At 42.6% G+C, this 21,019-nt stretch overlaps 1 protein-coding gene across 7 annotated transcripts in view; it reads right to left on the bottom strand.

The window, feature by feature from the left end:
- NCOR2 (nuclear receptor corepressor 2) overlaps positions 1-21,019 on the bottom strand; it is a 3,277,114-nt gene that overhangs the window by 1,600,408 nt on the left and 1,655,687 nt on the right. For all 7 annotated transcript variants that reach the window (XM_044068530.1, XM_044068534.1, XM_044068533.1 and 4 more), the window contains one exon: positions 7,910-7,976. In XM_044068530.1, coding sequence (XP_043924465.1) covers positions 7,910-7,976 — 67 coding nt within the window. The remainder of the gene's footprint in view (positions 1-7,909; positions 7,977-21,019) is intronic.

The raw sequence follows: 21,019 nt of genomic DNA, 5'->3' as shown, positions 1-21,019 counted from the left end.
TGCCACTACCTCCGCTTCTGCCACCTCTACCATCGCCAACACTTCCATCATTATAGCATTAGTAAAGATTCTGGGGAAAAAGGACAGATTAAACTGCAGAGTTCTGAACTGTTGACTGACTCCAACTCAAAAGTAAGGAATCTCTTTGTTCACATAATGCAGTAGAAACTCTCCCTGATTTGTGTCAGAGGGATAGGAAACTGATAAATAGACTAAATGACTTAGATTTGTTACCACTACCATCCTAAGAGTAAAGGAAGGGTTAAGTCCCAAGGCAAACTATCTCTGGCAAAGATCAACTAAGAATATTTTACTGAGAGTCTGTAAATTAAAAATCCTTTTTGGCAAATGTAGAAAAACATCAAGAACACATAATTTTAAATCTTTTCCTGGAAAACTAACAAAGTTGCTGCTTCAGTTAGGGGAAGGGTCTTATTCTCCAACATAAAAACAAATGTCCTAATGCAGACCTTAAGATAAGCAAGTGAGACACTCCTGACGAGTCTGAAAACCGTAAAATAATCCCACTGGACTTACTTCAGTCTGAGGCCAGTATAAACATGATATTATATACAGAGTGAATGACAAAATGTATATATATATATATATATATACACACACACACACACACACACACACACACACACACACACACACACACACATTATACACAAAATGAATAAGAGTTGTCTTGAAGGTATAAAGGAAATAGATGAAATGTCATTATATACAGAGTGACTGATAAAACACAATATACATACATTACTTACAGAGTGGAAATCAGAGGTAGCATGTTGAAATAATAGCAAAGATTAATATGTTAATGTGAATACTTCTGCGGTGGTGCAGCCGTAGCGTTGTTGCCTCACAGCAAGAGGTTCTCCCGTTCGATTCTCGGTTGGAGTGCGGGGAGTGCCTTCTGTGTGGAGTTAGAAAGACATGCGTAAATGGGCGTGCCTTCGTTGAAGGTTGGACGTCAAGCTGGCACCTCAGCATTCATGAAAATCTACTGCCAATCATTAGCGGACTGGAGCTCCGCTGCGGCGACCCCTAACCGGGAAAAGCCGAAAGACAACAACAACATGTTAATGTGAGTATAGCAAATATTGATGTCAGAGACGTCAAAACAGGTAACCAGTAAAAATGATACACACATTGTAGTGTGGTTATGTCACAGTGAAACACATGCATTAACATATCTTGTTAAAAAAGCTGACACATGCATTTGTGTTTACTTGGTGGGGGAGGGGATAATGCACTAACAAATCAGAGAGCACTGGGAACTATTATGGGTGGTAACACAGCAGCCTAATTGTAGGATAAGTAGCTAGAGATAGTAGTTCCAGGTTGCATAGGTTCATAGGTGTGTACTAGGCAAATGAGCCAGGAGCCTTTACAAGCCTAGCCTATAGAATTACCCTGGAATCGTGCCACCTGACCTTAGTTCCCAGTGCCTCTGTCGAGCAGAGCCACTGGAGTGATCCCTGGGGTGAATTTTCTATTTCCCATCCACTCATCAAGATTTCTCTTGAAGAGGGCCAGTGAGGTGCTCTGCTTGACATGTACGGGAAGTCTACTCAACAGCATGGGCAGTCTCTGGGTTATGAACCGGTCCCTCCAGCATGTTCTGTTGATTGTGGTAATGAAGTTGAGGTCTCTGAAGTGTGTGGTGCGGAGGGACTGGGATTTCTTTAGATGTAGCATTTCTAACAGAGCTGGGTCAGACATTGCTTTTAAGTCAAGCAGAGATCACCTCTAAGCAGGCGATATGAGACAGAGAATAGTTGGGAGTTTTTTTGAGTATGTCCATATAGGACAAGTATTTAAGGCCTAGGATCCTCTTTGTGAGGTACTTTTGCGGCCTCTCCAGTTGTTGCTGGTGTCTAGTGAGGTGCATGCCAAATGGGGCATTGTACTCTATGGCCTAATGAGGGAAGAGTAGAGGGCGACAATGACTTCTTTCTTCCTGGATTCAAAACCCTTAGTAATGAGATGTGCCACACAGAAGGACTTTCTGACCACAGTGGCAATGTGGTGGTCAAAAGAGAGGTTGCTGTCAACCTGTGTTTCCAGATCTCTTATAACACCTTCTGTGTTCAGTGGACTACTATCGATGTAGTAATTCATGGGAACCTGTTTTTTTCCCAAAGGGGATGACGACATATTTTTTGGCACTGAGCTTAAGGCCATGGTTCTGACACCAGTTGTTGGTCTCAGTGAGGCCTTTCTGTAGGATGTCAACATCGCTTGGGGAGTTAATGATAGCTCCCAGCTTGCAATTATCTGCAAACTTTGTCAGCAAGAGACCCTTCATGTTGGCCTGGACTTCAGACAAGTAGATACCAAACTGGAGAGGACCCAGGACCGAACCCTGTGGGACTCCACTTGTGACTGCTGGCAGTCTGACTTGGAGTCAGCTACTTTCAAACTGTGGGTCCAATCTGTGAGCCAGTTTGCAACCCACCTAGTGATATAGGGGTTGATGTCTAGCTTAGTGAGTTTTTCTATAATTCCTGAGTGAGGAATGGTATCAAAGGCCTTGGCCAGATCAAGGTAGGCTGCATGAACCACCCTGCCTTCATCCACAGCTCTGGTGACTGACTCAAAGAAGTCGACCAAGTTGAGCAGGGATGATCTACCCTTCACAAAACCAAACTGTGTGGGACCCACAGTTTGGAGATTCCTTATATCCTTATTTATTAGGTCCATGATGATGCGTTCCATAGCTTTGCATATCAGACTCGTCAGGCTAATGGGGCGATAGTTCCCAGGGTCTGTAGTCACTCCTCCTTTGTGGAGAAGGATGACTGTAGCAGTGTGCGATTCTGTAGGGACAAAGTCTGAGGTGAGGCTGTGATTGAACAGGGCACACAGGTGAGGTGCCAGTTCACTCTGTAGCTCATGTAGAGCACAGCCAGGGATATTGTCAGGTTCCATAGAAGCTGTATTCTTGGCCTTGGACAGTGCTGTTTTAACCTGTGCAGCAGTAATACTGGGCCTGGCAATCTACTGGTACTGTGAATTGGTCCTCTGGGGGGGGGGGGGGTAAAGTTGGCACTGAATCTGTTGGCCAGTATATTGGCAATATCTATTGGCTCAGTAAAGGAGGTACCACTGCGCAGTAGCTCAGAGCAAATCTGGGTATTGCCATGGAGATTCCTTACATAACTACAGAAGGCCTTGTGGTTGTCTTTACTATCTGCTGCAATTCTGTTTTCATAGATAGCATTGGAGGATTTGATGAGGGATCTCATCTTTTTGTTGAGGCTGATAAGGGAGTTTTTCTAGTCTTGGGACTTCACCTTATTCTGCATCAGTTTCCTCCTCCTCCTGTAGAGTTTGTTTATGGCAGGGGACCACCAGATTGGCTTCCTTTTTCTGGAGGAGAGCATCTTGGTTCTATTGGGTATGGCGAGATCCATGCATTTGTGTACGTGTTCGTACAGTGCATTGGTGTATGATTTGGCAGTCATGCAACTATTCTCTATTTGCATGGGTGCCGTGAAGTTAGCCACTTCTGTTTTTAGTTAGCCCAAAGTTAGCTCTGGAGAAGTTTTTCATGGTGGTTTCCTTTGTAGGGGGGGGGGGGGTGGATGTGGATACCCAAGGTGATTAGTTTGTGGTCGGATCTAACCAGGGAGGAGTTGGCTATTGGTGTAGAGCAGCAGTCACCCATGTTGGTAATAACCAGGTCAAGGATACTAGTGGGGGGTAATAACAAGCTGGTCCAGAGCATTGGAATTAATGAATTCCAGGAAATGTTGGGCAAGTGTATGGGTACATGAGTAGCTTTCCCAGTTAATGGAGGGGTAGTTGAAGTCACCCAGTATAAGGGTGTTAGGTTGGACCCTAACATTCGCCAGGGTGCTTAAGAACGTGGAGTGTGAGTCTCGGGACATGGCTGGGGACCTATAACAGGCTACGACCTGAATCGCTGTCTTACCCAATGTTAGCTGCACCTGAAGTATCTCAGATGCATTATGGTGGGCTACCAGTCTGGAGCTGTTCGCATCCTTTATGAATATGGAAACACCACCACCTTTGGAGCTTCGGTCCAAATTCTGGGTCCGAAAGGCGTGGAATGAATTGTAGCCTGGTAGTGCAGGAGTGCTTTCTGCTGCCTTGAACCAGGTCTCTGTTATGGTACAAATGTTGAGGTTCTCCATTTTAAGGAGTGCTTCGAGCAAGTGCATTTTGAGATTTAGACTTTTAGCGTTGAGCAGCATGACCCTCAGATTGCATTTGTTTGTAGCTGTTATGGTGGTAATTTGATCTTTGGAACACTGCCTAAAAAAGGCACTATAGGGGTGGCAAGAGCCTTGGCCAGTATCCAGAAGCCCAGGGGTGACAGATGCAGGCCATCTCTGGCAAAGCACTGAGGTATGTCAATAATGTCATCCCAGGCAGACAGATAAAGGATCCCCTTAGAATGATACCAGAAACGTATCCAATTGTTGAAATAACTGTAAACTAATTAAAATGGCATTTTTTTCTGGAAAAAAAATTGGGGTTGGGGAGGTGAGGGCAAGGGGTAGTTGGGATTTAAAACTCATACCCTACATTTTAAGCCCTCTGGTTAACAAGAGGTGAACTGCTCTCAAAACCACACATCTACAAGACTACTAGAGAATTCCTTTACAAGATAATTACTAGTGGTATTCAGAGGAGGGGACATTATAAGTGTACATTTTCTAAATGAAGGAATACTTTTTGGAAAATAATTGTAACAAGCTGGTATCCATTTTACTCAATTTTACAAGCTGTTGCATGATCTCAGATGGCAAGGATATCAGATCAAGGAGTTTACCTATCAAGATCCACTGAATAAGAGTACTACATTCAGAGTCAGCGAATCTAATCATCACTTAATTAACACAGGACACACAAACTATGTGAAGAACGACTGATGTAAAAAAGCATCACGTCAGGACTGTCACAGAACATGAGCAATGTGTTTATTAAAATAAAGGCAGAAAGTAGGAGGAAAAATACATTTGTTACTATGGCTTCACTATACAGATGAGGTAAGCTATGTAGGTTATAGGCCGCAGTCAAACTCTACCCTTCAATGAAGCTGTGTCATGTTAACTCTTGCACAATATCTCATGTTGGGATGCCCTGCACTACACACAGATCAGAGTCACTTTCTGAAATGACTATATTACTAATCATTCTCAGTAATAATGTATTACTGCTGACTGTGAAACTACTATTCCCCTTACCATAATTCAATTTTAACACAACAACACCTCTCTTACACAACTGCTTTATCCCAGCAGCACTTCAACACACTAGGATTAAGGTTTCTACCACAGTTCTAGAACAATGCATACATGTTAATGAAATTACAGTTTTACAAAGAAGTCATGAATGTTTAATTTGACAGCTGAAACAATTAACAACTTTTAAGGCCCTAGAGGGTAATTAGTCTCAGCATTACAGAAGTACAAACTAAGTGCCACAGTTTATACTACAAAAGATAGCTGAATGCAAATTAAGTTATATCGAGGGACTGGTGAGAAATGCTTGCCAGACAAATTTACAACCATTTTAAGAGAAAGGATAGACCCAGACACTAAACGAGCCTTTAAAAGTGATTGGTTGAGGGAAAAGAACAAATGTGGCTAAATCCACTAGAGAAAGAAAGTTGCAACTGCTAATCCCCTAGAAGTAGAAATATGCAATGTGTTACTCAGGTGCAAATGCAGTCATACATACAAATATATAAATATTTCATGCATGTGCATTAATGCCCTTCTAGCCTGCCAACATACTAAAACAGTTGTTCCCATAATAAGCGTCTAGGCTGTTCTTAAAAGTATCTATGGCGCAAGTGTAAATACTTGGATGTCGCAGTGGTGCAGCGGTAGCATTGACGCCTCACAGCAAGAGGTTCTTCGGTTTGATTCTCAGCTGGGTTCCTTCTGTGTGGAGCCTGCATGCCCTCTCTGCATTCGTGTGGGTTTCCTCCAGGTGCTCCGGTTTCCTCCCATGTCACAAAGACATGCGTCTGGAGTGTTTCTCCCCGGGCCTCCCCTGAGAAATGGTTTTGTTCCAAGTCGGAATTTCCCAGTAAACAAATGTTAAATAAAATAAATAAATTTAAACTAGTGCTTGCTTTAATGTAATTTGTTAGTCTGTTCCATGCATTAGCTGCTTTCTCAGAGAACCACTTAGTACACTTCTCATTCCTATAGAATCTTCTACATGGTTTCTCTGAGGATTCCCTACTATTTGATAAACTCAAACTATACCTCTCAACCTCTTAGCTCAAAAAATCTGGACAGAGCCAAAAATAATGGAGGGACAAACGCCTAAAAATAGGCAGAGATTTTAAAGATTGCTCTTAGAAAGTTGCTAGAATCACGTTTTTCCTTAACATGCATTTTCTGAAGTATATGAAGCTTGAAACCTGAAATGACTGTCATTATTTTGCGACTGCATTCCTCGGTGATTTGCCTGAAAACCATAAATTTTATGAGAAATGGACCAAAAGTAAGAGGCAAAAATCTGGACGTTCTGGGAAAATCTGGACAGTTGAAAGGTATGCCCCAAACATTACCAGAGATAGCTGTCTCTAAATTAAATGCCCTACAAGAGACACTGTACAAGTTAAGATATTTTAGTCTTTCATAATAACTTAAATTTTCACATCCATGGATGCCCTTGGTATATTTCTGCTGTACTCTTTCCAGTTTATTCAAGCTTGTTTTCTTATAAGGTTTCCATATTGTTACTCCATACTCAAGTGTGGAGCTAATGTAACTAACAAACAATGACTTCATTGTTTCTTATTTCCTATACTTTATAAATCTTTTTATAATAAATATAGTTATATAGCTATCACTAACCAGTCTGTTGATATGATTATCAAAACTTAAAGCTGGATTTACCTGCATACTCTGATCCTTAAATTAATCTACAGTTTCAATCACTGTATCCTGTATTAAAGTCACCTTTCAGTTTTTGTCTTCCAAATCTCACATGCTTTGTTTTTGCTGTCCATTTTATCAAAAGTAAATCAATACTTAGTTGTAATTTATTGACCAGTATTTTGTGTATGACTCTGTCAAATGCTGAAGTTAAATTTATATAAATTACATCAGTACAATTTTCCATCAGCAGTGGGATGACTAGAAAGCTTCAAGCTGATTAACTTTACTGATGTCCCCAAATTGCTGAAAGTACTACTCTGGCAAACAATCGTGACAAGTTAGCCTAAAACGTTAAAGGTAAGATCTAAATGATGGGCAGGGTACCAATAATCGGACACACTGTCCTCACACAACAACTAACAAATGCTTCAGATAAATATTTCCACAATTAAAAAGTCTTAAAATAATGTAAACAGTTTACTGCTCATTAAAGTTTATATCAAGCACTAGTCATATGTTTGGCAGTGTTGCCAGCTCTATGGTACAGACGGATAAAGCCAAGACTACTGCACTCCAGTTGATCCAGGTTTGATCATCAGCTGAGGCCCCGAAGAAGCTGTCTGAGGATAGAAGAGACTGAGCAGATGAAGACAGCTCACCTATGCTGGGGTGCGATAGGTATGCCTCATCTCAGAAGTGCCCTCTGGGGGGATGGATTGGAAGCGTGTTTCCTTCACAGGTTGACATCAATGTGAACACAGCCAAACTGATGAAAGTTGATGAATGAAATAAATAAAAGTAAACAGATATTATTTATTTTTTGTTGACTAAGTCAGTCCCACTAGGCCTATAAGGGAACAAGTCTCCAGCCGGGGGTGAGAAAGCCAAAAATAAGATAAAATTATTTTATAACACATGATGAGCAGTAGTCTTACTGGTTAACGTAAATCAATTCCATTAATCATCGGGGCAAATACAGTGAAAACTACTAGCTATGTGGGAACGTAAAGTGAATTTACAACAATTTTACTTACCCACTGTTTACGAGCATGGTTTCTTCTCTTGAAATATAAAATTAACTTCTTACGCATTCCCTGGTTTCTATAAGAAAAAAAGAATGAAAACAGCATGGACACACACTTCTCTTAAAATATGTTTATTTCCATGATATCCATATGTATATACTACAAACATATTCCAAGCAACGATTACCTTTACAAAAACAGCCATGCATGGTAATGTCATAATGCATTTATTAAGAGCTCCTTTGTGCAGTATTAAAAATTGCTCAAAAGACATTTCAAAAAGGGTAACAAGGCAAATGAACTGTTCTACAGGTCTGCATAACTATGACATTTATTTCTCTATTACAAGCAACTAGCATTATTTTTACAATTTTTTAAAATATTTCACTTGACAATCTGCCTCCGATAAGGCCTTTAACCCAAAATATTTTGGCCTGCTTATTCTTCCTTTGGTACCTTGCAAAAGTCATTCTTTGCCTCTAAACCCTAACTCATGAAGACCTAACCCTGCATATGAAGGCATCCTCATGACACCATGACTCTGATGAGGAGGACCCGTTTCTACCTAGGGCATCTCATGCTACCCATGTATGTAACAGCAGGATGTCACCACACTAGCTCCCTTGTAACGCACACGTATGTACACATCACCTCTTTTCCATCTGGGGCTACAAGTTCTCCAGCTTTCTCTCTAAATGTGTATCACCATTGGCATGACACAATACTCTACCTCTGTGTCATCAATATAATCATATGAACCTCAATATGAACCTCAATCATCAATATGAACCTATGAACCTATAATCAATGTTGAAATTCTGCAGTTTGGAAACCTGCGGTTTTATTACAAGTACCAAGCATGCTTATGGCACAACAGTGTGGTCAAACAAAAGTAAAGCATATGTGGTATGGAAAAAGTATCACATAACTACACCTGATTCACAGACACCACAAAAGAACCAAACAGACAGCAGGCACACTGACTAAACTTTCTGACTACATGCATCTGAACAGAAGTCGAGGATGACACTGCATACTACACTCTAGCAATGACACTGTGTGAAAGGAAAACAAGCAGTCAGTGGTCCTACATTATGCTCAGCCTGGGAGTGGCACAGAAGGACAATCCATTATAACCCTAAAGCAGTCTGAAGCTCCAGTAAAGGGTCCACAATGACAACTATCTGTAACACATGAAGCTGACATCTACAAGAAAATGTGAATGGTCCATCCTTCTAAAACCTAAGGATGCCACAATCGTTTGCATCCTGACTATAGGAATACTTCAACAACATGCTGCTTATACTGCAAGTATCTCCTAGTAATTTGCATCCAATGTACTAGATAAACCTGTAACCTGCATGATGTGGTATATGGGACAGTACGTAACATTTTCTAGTATCACCAGCACCAAAGCACCAAGATACAGGCAATCCATAAGGAACCAGTTATTTTAATAATGCTGATAGGCACAAAAGACTGCAACCAGCCACCATGAAGGCCTCACCTGACCTGTATACATCAGCAGAAGTAGAACTAGTCTGCATGCAGTGCAGACAGCATCATTACAAACATCAGTTCCCAACACCTTGGCAATGTGCATTCTGGGCACTTATGGCACATGAATAAACTATACCAGTTTTCCCAACTATATTTTATTGGTGAGTAGAAATACAGCATGGTATGCTATGGTGTTAATAGATCCACGCAGACTAGAGCACACTACAAAAACAGAATCTGTAAGCAAGGGACACACCTGAGTAAGGAAGGATAGTGTACGCACGGGAACAACATAACACAGCATGCAGAGAGACATGTGTCAATTTACTGTGTCTGGCTCAAGGTCTATTTGCTTGACTTTGAGTTGCTCAAGAATACAGCTGTGTAAGTAAACATACAATAACAGTAGATGTTCAAATGATGACTGCTGCAGTAGCCTTAGCTATATGGGTTATATCTCACTACGGATATAACAGCTGGCCAGGTTCCAAAGCTTCAGGGCACCTTCCATGTACCTTAACTGTCAGGCAGCTCAAGCTGTACTGACTAAAAGACAAGTTTGGGCACCAAGCCTTTGAGATCTTTCCTGCCAATAGTGAAGCTGAGTCCTGAAAGGAGAATGCTAGAAAGAAAGTACAGTTGTTACACTTACCATAAATGTAGATGTTCGAGTGTATTCACTGTTGCAGTCATTACATTTAGGTAATCTGCTGGCAGGTTGCCCTCAGTCAGCCTGAATTCCAAAGTCTTGGGTCCTGCATCAGTTGCTGTCTTCTCTTCCATGACGTCAGGTCATCAGGGGTATAAAACATGCAGCCGACGCACTTTTCTTTAGTTTTTCTTGCCCCCAAAAAGGTATCAATATTATTTATATATATATATATGTATGTATATATATATATATATATATATATATATATATATATATATATATATATATATATATATATACACACACACACACACACACACATGCATCAATATAAACTTTACCTTCATCTACAAGCAAATACACCACATAGGTTGTAGAAGATAGAGAAGGAAAAATAAACTGTAGAATGACAGGGGAATGGCAGGAGGGTAACCTGGACTGCAACAGTGAATACACTCGAACATCTACATTTATGGTAAGTGTACACAACTGTACTATGTTCTTCGTGTTTTACTGTTGCAGTCATTACATTTGGGTAGAATCCCAAAGGTATGGTTGGGAGGCTGGAGCTAAACAGCATTAGGAGCGGCTATAAGGCCCTGCAGCACTGCAGTGGCAAAGCCTGCCCTGGACTTAGAGTAGAGAGGCAAATGGTAATGCTTTGTAAAGGTGTGAACAGAACTCCAAGTAGCAGCCTCTAGAATGTCTTTGGTTGTTACTCCTCTGAGAAAGGCTGCGGAAGTAGCTGCAGCTCTGGTGGAATGAGACCTAATGTCCTTGGGCACAGGTTTACCATGGTATAAGTAGCAGAAACGGATGCAGTGGCTTATCCACTTTGAAATTGTCTGCTTTGAGATAGCCTTTCCTTCTGATCCTGCAGCATATGACACTAGTAATTGCTCAGTTTTTCTTAGAGCTTTAGTCCTGCTCAACTAGAATCTTAGCTGTCTGTGTACGTCCAAGGAATGCAGAATTCTCTCCCCTTTGTTCTGAGGATTTGGATAAAAAGTTGGCAGATGAATTGTTTGGTTAAGAGCCACACTGGAAACCACCTTAGGCATAAAAGTAGGATTTGTCCTCAGAGACACCCTGCCTGGGTAAAATATGACAAAAGGCTCTACAGCCATGAGGGCCTGTAGGTCTGAAACTCTTCTTGCTGAAGGAATTGCTACTAGCAGAGCTGTCTTCCATGATAAAAACTATATATCAGTGGTAGCGACTGGTTCAAATGGAGGCAGGGTGAGCTTTTCCAACACATAATTGAGGTCCCATGCAGGTAATGGTGATCTTCTAGGAGGCCTTAGGTTTTTGGCTCCTCTAAGATACTGCTTTAGTAAAGAATGAGAAAAGATTGGTGGCTCTGTATTGTAATGAGCCAAAATGGCAGAGGCATGGATTTTGACTGATGAGAAAGATAGGCCTTTGTCAAGCATCTCAGTTAAGTATTGTAATATCTGAGGAATATGTGGTTCTGCTGTATCAGTTCCTTGTGCTTGATTCCAAGCACAGAATCTCTTCCATTTGTCAGCATAAGATTTTCTAGTACTAGGCCTTCTGGCTTCCAAAATGACATCCATCACAGCTTTACTGAGAGGTGTCATTCGTATGATTACATGATTAGCTATGCTGCCAGGTTCAGAGTCTGTAGTTGATTGTGCAGGATCTGATTGTTTTGGTGGGACAGTAGTTGTGGTCTTTGAGGCAAGGTCCAAGCTGGGTATTGAGACAAGTTCCTTAGGATTGGGTACCAGTATTGGCGGGGCCAGTCCGGGGCAATTAATATCATTTTTGGCTTCTCTTGTCTGACTTTTAAGAGGACCTTGGGTAGAAGAGGCAGAGGAGGAAAGGCGTAAACTGACAGGTTTTTCCAACTGAAGGATAGGGCGTCCATTTTCCATGCTTGTCTGTGATAAGTCCTTGGGCAGAATCTTTTCAACTGATAATTTTGAGGAGATGCAAATAGATCTATGTCTGGGCTCCCCCATTTCTCTGTTATCATGCTGAATACTTGTGGATTTAGTTTCCATTCGTGAGGATCCATAAGGTTTCTGCTTAAATCGTCTGTCAGAGTGTTCTGTTTTCCTGGCAGGAATTGAGCTTGAAGATTTATTTGGTAGGTCAAAGCTGTGTCCCACAGTGCCATGGCTAATCTGCAAAGGGGGTATGAGTGTGTGCCCCCTTACTTGTTTATATACCACATGACTGTGGTGTTGTCCGTCTTTATCAGTAGTTGTCCTGGATGAAGTAAGTCCTTGAAGGCTATTAGGGCATTTTGAACAGCTAGCATCTCTTTCTGGTTGATATGTAGCTGTATTAGATTTGGTGCCCATATGCCTTGAATGCATCTTCCTGCCATGTGGGCCCCCAGGCATAATCTGATGCGTCTGTTGTTAAGGTTTGGCTGGCAGGAGGTAGAGTGAAGGGCCATCCCATGTTTTGGTGACAGGCCTTTGCCCACCATAGAAACTCCTGTTGCAGGCAGGGGATGAGAGGAATAATTGTTTCCAGACTGTGTGAATGCTGACTCCATACATTTTTTTAGGTACCATTGAAGTTTCCTCATATGCAGTCTTGCATATGAAATTAGTAGGATGCAGGATGCCATGAAGCCCAGAGCCTGCAGAATTTGTCTTGCAGAAGACTGGGTTTTTGTTGCCATCAGTTTGAAGTAAGTAGTCAGTTGTCTTTGTTTGTCTGGCGTGAGGTAAGCCATCTGGGCAGGGTTGTATGCAAGCTTGCACCCAGGAATGTTATCTTTTGAGAGGGTACCAGTTGTGATTTCTTTTCGTTTATTGTGTACCCTAGGCATGCTAGAAGCCTTTTCACAAACGCCAGGTGTCGTAGAAGAGTGTCCTTGTTCTCTGCTTGAATGAGACAGTCGTCCAAGTAATGATATATTTGAATACTTCTTTGTCTGAAAAATGCAATTACTGGTGCCAGGCACTTTGTAAAGACTCTGGGCGCAGTACATAAGTCAAAGGGCAGTGCAGAGAATTGGTAATGCATTAAGCCAGCCTTGAATATGAGGTATCTTCTGCACGACTGTCTTACTGGGACATGCAGGTATGCCTCTTTTAAGTCTAAAGTCACCAACCAAGCATTCTTGCCCAGCATGGGTAGAAGCTGTTGCAAAGTGAGCATTTTGAATTTTGGAATGTCCAGGTATGTGTTCAAAATCGATAAATCCAGTATTGGCCACCAGGCCTTGTCCTTTCTGGGTACCAAGAACAGTCTTGAGTAAAAACCTTGTCCTTTTTCCTGTTCTGGTACTGTATGAATGGCCCCCATATCCATGAGGGACGTAACCTGTTTCTGTGCCTCTGCCCATTGTTTTTTTGGCAGGTCTGGCCAACCATTTGTCTTTGGCAGAGTGTGGAAATGGAATATGTATCCCTGTGATACGATGTTCAGTACCCACTTGTCCTGGGTTATTAACTGCCAATTTTGAGCAAAAAGTGCTAATTTCCCCCCTATGGGTGCTGCCAAAAGATAAGTGCTTGGTGTAGGCAGAGGGAAGTCATTGGGATTGCTTTCTGTAGGTTTGCGCTTTATCTCCACCAGATTTGGAGGTGGATGCGCCCCATTGTTTTGACCTGTATGAGTCTTGAGCCTGGTACCTGGAACCCTTAGGGCATCTGGATTTGCCCCTTTGAGCTCTGTCTGACACAGAAAAGGACCAGTTTTTTGTAGGCCAGTGTCTACTGAATCCAGGTGGCTGCACTTGTAAGAAATCTTTAAACAGTTTGCATTGACTTAGCTTTGCCTTCCATTTTCTTTAAAACCTCTTCTACCTTAACACCAAACAGAGAATCATGCTGTAAAGGTGCATCTAGCAATTTAGCTTTAACATGATCAGGCAAATTTTGTTCCTTTAACGAGCGAGGCATGCCTCCTAAGCACAGATCCAGTAACTGCGGCCCTGCAGGAAGCCTCTAAAGAATCAAAACCACATTGCAAAGTATGCTTTCCAACTTGTTCAGCTGCATGCAATAATTCCTGCAATTCCTTATTTTCTGCACATTCTGAAATCAACATAATTTTCTGTTTCAGCAATCCCATAACATGTTGTTGGTACTTAAGCATAAGAAATTGACAGTTTAAGGCCCTGACTGCCAAGGTTGCAGATGTATAAACCTTTTTTCCCCATCTGTCCAGCGCCCTTGAATCTCTGTCAGGGAGGGGAAGGGTTTTTTGCTGTTGAGGCCTTAACTTTGGACCCTGTGAAATAGTTTCAGGATCAGTAGCAGGGTTTCTAAATAAAAATTTATGAGAGTCAGGGACCCTGTAATACCTGTCAGGCTTACTGGGAGTGAGAGGTAAAGAGCCAGGGGTCAGGCAAAAATACATCATCCACAATGTCTAACACAGGGGGAATGGCTAAAGGCTTGTGCTGAGGGAGAAGGAGGAAATCCCTGAGCCTCTTTTGGCATCGGCTGCATGTTTTATACCCCTGACGACCTGACGTCATGGAAGAGAAGACAGCAACCGACGCAGGACCCAAGACTTTGGAATTCAGGCCGACTGAGGGCAACCTGCCAGCAGATTACCCAAATGTAATGACTGCAACAGTGAAACACGAAGAACATCAAAAAATAAATACCCACACCCTGGTAGAAGTCTTGACTCTCCCAGTGAAAATGCTCCCTCAAAGTATGCAAGGTTTCTCCAAACGAGTAATCCTCAGGAGGAGATGCACATGGAATAGACTCCTCAGCATCAGAATCCTCATAGGGAGGTAAAGATAATTCCTGATCAGAAGAGGAATCAGAAGAAATAGAAACCTGATCTGAAGATTCATAGTCAGTGTCTTGCCTAGGCCTCTTATCTGGAGGGGGATGGGTACCCATGATCAAGGTAATAAGGTCTTCAGCCATTTTGATCATCTGTTTTTTAGGCATAGAGGCCTGTGCACGTGGCTCAGGCGTCAGTTTTTTAGTTTTAGAAGGTGTCTTTGCCTTTGGTTTTGCAGCTTTCGTCGGTTTGATATAATATATGTTGAGGTCTGAATACACCCTCAGAAGCCGGTGCCAGTTCAGCGGCTCCGGACCATCCGAGGGAGATATATCCGTCGGTCCAATACCTTGAGTATCTTGTGGCATGCCAGACTCCACATGGGTGTCGGTAAAGGCCTGCGACTCAAAGGTAGCGGGTATCAGGGGCTGCAAAAGCGCCACACTGAGTACCGTCGAACCGGCGACTGGCTTAGGAGAAGCTTCGTCGTCGGTTTTGGATCTTGACTGCCTTTCTCTGTCCTTTTCTTTGCGTATTTTATGTACTCCAGTAGTCGGATTGCTATCCGACGACATCTCTGGGTAGTTGAAATCTGTTTCCAAAATACTTAGATGCAAAAATATACTGATGCTTAATTGAGTTGGTTGGTTAAATCTAGCACAAAACCGACAGCCAGGCAGTTGTGATCAGAGCCTAGGCAAGGAATACAGTATAAATGGAAATCCTTATGAGGTATTTGCTTCCCACAAGTAATACAACTATTAACTTTTTCTAACATCAGTAAAAAGCAAGGAAAAAGTTTCCCCAACAGGGTACTTAGCTTTATTGAAGACTTTGGTTCTGAAACTCAAACGCGAATATTTCAGTAGTCGGCCGACCGGCACTTGCGAAATGCTTCTGCTTCGGGCACCGTGCGTCAAGAAAGACTAAAGAAAATGGCGTCGGCTGCATGTTTTATACCCCTGACGACCTGACATCATGGAAGAGAAGACAGCAACCGAGGCAGGACCCAAGACTTTAGAATTCAGGCTGACTGAGGGCAACCTGCCAGCAGATTACCCAAATGTAATGACTGCAACAGTGAAACACGAAGAACATCAAAAAATAAATACCCACACCCTGATATAAACATACCAAAAAAATAAGGAGGGATGAAGGGGTTACTGCAGCAGTGATCATTTGAACATCTACTGTTATGGTAAGTTTACTTATACAACCGTACTGAGTTCATCATACTGATCACTGCTGCACTAGCCTTAGCTATATGGGTAGATTACCTCAGCTTATTACATTTAGGAGGTGGAAGAAGAGTTCAGGATCCCCTGGAGAATGGTCCTTACAAAGTCTGATCTGGATATAGAGAAAGAATCGAGGTGGAAGAAGAGTTCAGGATCCCCTGGAGAATGGTCCTTACAAAGTCTGATCTGGATATAGAGAAAGAATCAAGCCTAATGTGCTTTGTAAAAGTAAGCACAGCGGGCAAAGCCACTGTTTCTTGAATACTTCCAACCCTTAACAAATCTAACCCTTTACAAACAGCTGTAGTTTAAGCCAAGACCCTACTGAAGTGGGTCTGGACCGTGCCTGGAACAGTCTTGCTGTGATGAGTCTCACAAAAGGCAATAGCTTCTGAAATAGTCTGTTTTGATATAAGTTGTCCCTTCTACTTACCTTCGCAAGAAATGAACAACTGATCCAAAGATTTAGTTCTGTCAACATAGTACCAGAGTTGTCTATGGACATCTAAGGTATGGAGTATTCTTTCTTCCTCATTTTTAGGTTCAAGAAAGAAAATGGGGAGACGGAGAGTTTAGTTTAAAGTACGCTAGGATACCGCTTTAGGCATAAAAGAAGGATTAGTTTTCAAAGAAACCCTGTCTTTGTGGAAAATGAGATAAGGCTGACCCACAATAACAGCTTGAAATTCATACACTCTTCTTGCAGAGATTAGAGCAATCAGTAAAACTATTTTCCATGTTAAGAAGCTCAAGTCAGCCAGATTAGCTGGTTCAAATGGAGCGAGTGTTAGCTTCTCTTAACAAAATTAAGATCCCAAGGAGAGGCCACAGATTTTCTTAGAGGCCTTTTATGCAAAACAACTTTCAAAACAATTCTGACACGAGACTGCACTGAAAGAGGAGGATCCATGGACAGACGTGCTGAAATGTCCTCCACTCCTACTTTGTCGCTAAAGCCTAGGACAACCTTTTCTACTAATATCAGATCAAACCCTAACTTTCTTGTCTTCAAACATGCATTAAAAGAGTTCCTGACTAAAGAATGCATCTGTTCCTGCTGCAAACCTGGTTAAGAGAAACAGTATCTTCTCCACACCCATCCTAGTTTACATTTTTCCTGTTCTTATTTCCCAACATCAGTATTAGTATACTTCACGCTATGTATTTATATCACTCTTTCTGCATCTTTTAATCATACCAATGATCCTTTTACTAATCCTCTTATTTTTCAGCTGTGTTCTACCTGATGTCCACATTAAATCTATATTAATCAATCTTTCTCTTATAATTCCTTGTCTCAATCCTCTTTTCCTTTTTCTTATTATCTATAGGTTCATAGGTAGGTACTAGGCTATCGGCCCTAGGGCCTATAGAAGCCTAGCCAAAAAGGTACCCTGGCATTCGTCACCCAAGAAAATTATTCTCCTGTGCCCCTGTCGAGCAGAGCCACAGAGGTGATCCCCGGGGTGAATTTCCTATCTCCCATCCAATCATCAAGATTTTTCTTGAAGAGTGCTAATTAGGAGCTTTGTTTGATATAGATAGGTAGTTTGTTCCAGAGTATGGGAAGTCTCTGGAACAGAGATCTATCCCTCCAGCATGTTCTGTTTATTGCGGTGACAAGGTTTTGGTCCCTAGAGCGTGTAGCCCAGAGGGATTGGGACTTCTTTAAGTGGAGCATGTCCAACAGCTCTGGGTTTGAACTAACTTTGTATGTTAGGCAGAGATCGCCTCCGAGTAGGCGATATGCAACACAGTAAAGCTGAACTTTTTTGAGACAGTCTGCGTAGGGCATCTGTTTGAGGCCGGTAATCCTCTTTGTGAGGTACTTGCCTTTCCAGTTGCTGTAGATGTCTTGTGAAGTACATACCAAAAGAAGAGTTGCACTCTATAATGGGTCTAATGGGTGACAAGTAGAGGGGAACAATGACCTCTTTTTTCCTGGATGAGAAACCTTTTATGATGAGGTATGCCATGTAGAAGGATTCCCTGACTACTGTGGCGATGTGATTATCAAAGGAGAGGCTACTGTCCACCTGTGTCCCAAGGTGTCTTATCACACTTTCGGTGTCAAGTAAACTACCACCTATGTGGTATCTCATGGGTACAGAGTTTTTACCAAAGGAGATGACAATGCACTTTTTGGCATTGAGCTTGAGGCCATGGCTTTGACACCAGACATCGGTCTTTTGTAGGATGTCCACATCATTAGGCATTTCAATTATGGCTCCTAGTTTGCAGTTATCAGCAAACTTCATTAGCCAAAGACCTTCTGTGTTAGCCTGTACTTCAGAGAAGTAGATACCAAACAGGAGAGGACCCAGGACTGAAGACTGTGGTACTCCACTTGTCTGAAGTCGGACTTGGAGTCTGCTACTTTCACAGTGTGGGTTCTGTCAGTGAGCCAGTTGGCAACCCATCTTGTGACACAGGGATTTATACCTAGTTTAGTGAGTTTATCTATAATTCCAGAGTGGGGAGTGGTGTCAAAAACCTTGGTGAGATCTACATAGGCTGTGTGAACCACCTTACCCTCGTCTACGGCTTTGGTGACTGCTTCAAAGAAGTCAGTCAGGTTTAGGAGACATGATCTGCCTTTTACAAACCAGAATTGGGTGGGGTCCAGAGTTTGGAGATTACCAATGCCTTTGTTTATAAGCTCCATAATGATACAGTCCATGGCCTTGCAGACCAGGCTTGTTAGGGTAATAGGGGGGTAGTTCCCGGGGTCCATGGTGGCTCCCCCTTTGTTGAGTGGGATAACCATCACTGTGAGCCATTCAGTGGGCACAAAGTCTGAGGTGAGGCTATGACTGAACATGGTGCTTAGGTGGGGTGCCAGTTCATTCTGTAGTTCATGTAGAATGCAGCCTGGGATGTTGTCAGGTCCCATGGATGCTGTGTTCTTGGCTTTAGAAAGTGTGTTTTTTATCTGTGCAGTAGTGACTACAGGAACTTTGCATTCTTCCGGTATAGAGATGGGCCCTTTAGGGGGTGGGGTGGGGGGGGGGGGAGTTAGCACTGAACCTATCTGCCAGGATGTTGGCAATATCAGTTGGTTCTGTATATTTAGTACCATTGTGCTGTAACTCAGAGCAGATCTGAGTGTTGCCATTGAGATTCTTGATATAGCTATAGAATGCTTTGTGGTTGTTTTGTTTTCATAACTAGCTTTGGAGGATTTTATGAGGGATCTCAGCTTCTTACTGAGGCTGACCAGGGAGTTCTTCCAGTCATGGGATTTTACTCTTTTTTGCAACAGTTTCTTTCTTCTGTTGTAGAGTTTGTTTATGAAAGGGGACCACCAGATTGGCTTCCTTTTTTGGAGGATAGCATCTTGGTTCTGTTAGGGATAGCATGATCAATGCACTCATGTAAGTGCTTATAAAGTGCATTTGTGTAGGATTCAGCAGTCGTATCTCTATTGTCCATCTGTATGGGTGTCATGTAGTTTGCCACTTCTGTCTTAAGAAGCGTGAAGTTGGCTTTGGAGAAATTTTTTACAGTGGTTTCCCTAATGGGGGGTGGGGGCTGGATGTGGATGCCCAGGCTGATTAGCTTGTGCTCGGCTCTGACAAATGAGGAATTGACCTCTGGTGTGGAACACTGGTCACCCATGTTGGTAATGACCAGGTCTATGATATTTTGTTCCCCCTGGTGGGGGTGTGGATAAGTTGATCCAAGGTGTTGGAATTTATGAATTCCAGAAAATGTTGAGCAAAAGAGTTGGTACACGAGCGGCTATCCCAGTTAATGGTGGGGTAGCTGACATCGCCCATTATTAGGGTGTTGGGTTATACCCTAATATTTTCCAGTTTATGAGGAATGGGAATCCTGGGGCATGGTGGGGGATCTGTAGCAAGTTACAATTTGGACTGCGGTCCTGCCCCAGAGTTAATTGCACTTGGATAATCTCAGATGCATTATGCTGAGCAACTAGCCTGGAGGTGTGGATATCCTTAATGAATAGGGACATGCATTCACCTTTAGTGTTTATGTCCACGTTAGGTAGCCGATAGGTGTGGTATGAATTATAGCCTGGTAATGCAGGGGTACTCTCTGGAGCGTTGAACCAGGTCTCTGTCACTGCAAAGATGTCGAGGTTCTCCATTTTAAGGAGTGCCTCGAGTGAATGCATTTTGAGGTTTAGACTTCTAGCATTGAGTAGCATTACCCTCAGATTTTGCTTGCTTGTACCTCTTACGGTGGTGAATTTGTCATTTGAACCTTGCCTAAAAAAGGCGCTATAGCCAGTATCCAGAATCCCAAGGGTGACAGGTGCAGGCCATCTCTGGCAAAGCGTCATGGTCTGTCGATTATGTCATCCCAGGCAGACAGATACTGGATCCCCTTAGAACGACACCAGAAGCTTAGCCAATTGTTGAAGTCAATCATTTTGTCCTTGTACTGTGGTATCATTCTGGGTGATGGCAGGATGCTACACAGGGCTAGGGTCATACCTGCCTGGGCTACAAGATCGAAGATCTCCTCCATGACTCTTTTCATGTAGTCCAGGGAGGTAAGTCTCAGGTCGTTCAGACCAACATGGACAATGACAGAGTCATATTTGTACTTGTTGTGGAGTGACCTGAGTGCATGCGTTATGTGGCGGATTCTGGTACCTGGCAGGCAGCTGACAGCAACTTTCTCCTTGTTTAGCCTGGTGAGTGGAACATCAGTGTGCCTGAGTATAGAGTCACCTATGACTAGAGTGCTGGGTGCATTGTTATGCCTTATGGGCAGTGGTTGAGTGGTACACTGAGTTTGTGGGCTATGTGTCATTTGGGTTGTGTTGGGGGGTGGAAGTTCCATGCGTTTCTGCTTTGGGTGTCTCTGTTGCTTGAGCAGATTTTTATTGAGAGCCTCTGTGAATGCAGGTGTGTGTCTTGTGTTGCTATGTGCGTGCTTTGGTGGTGTAGGTTTTGAGGGAATATGTGATGAGTGTGGTGTGGTGCAAGTGTTTACCTTCTCCTCTTGACTGTCTAGTCCAGTCTTGGG

Source organism: Protopterus annectens, chromosome 4.part0 (genome assembly GCF_019279795.1).
Source record: "Protopterus annectens isolate FY-2018-M chromosome 4.part0, PAN1.0, whole genome shotgun sequence".
NCBI classification, from domain to species: domain Eukaryota; kingdom Metazoa; phylum Chordata; order Ceratodontiformes; family Protopteridae; genus Protopterus; species Protopterus annectens.
Note: the sequence above shows the minus strand (reverse complement) of the source record. Positions and strands in the feature narration are given on the sequence as shown.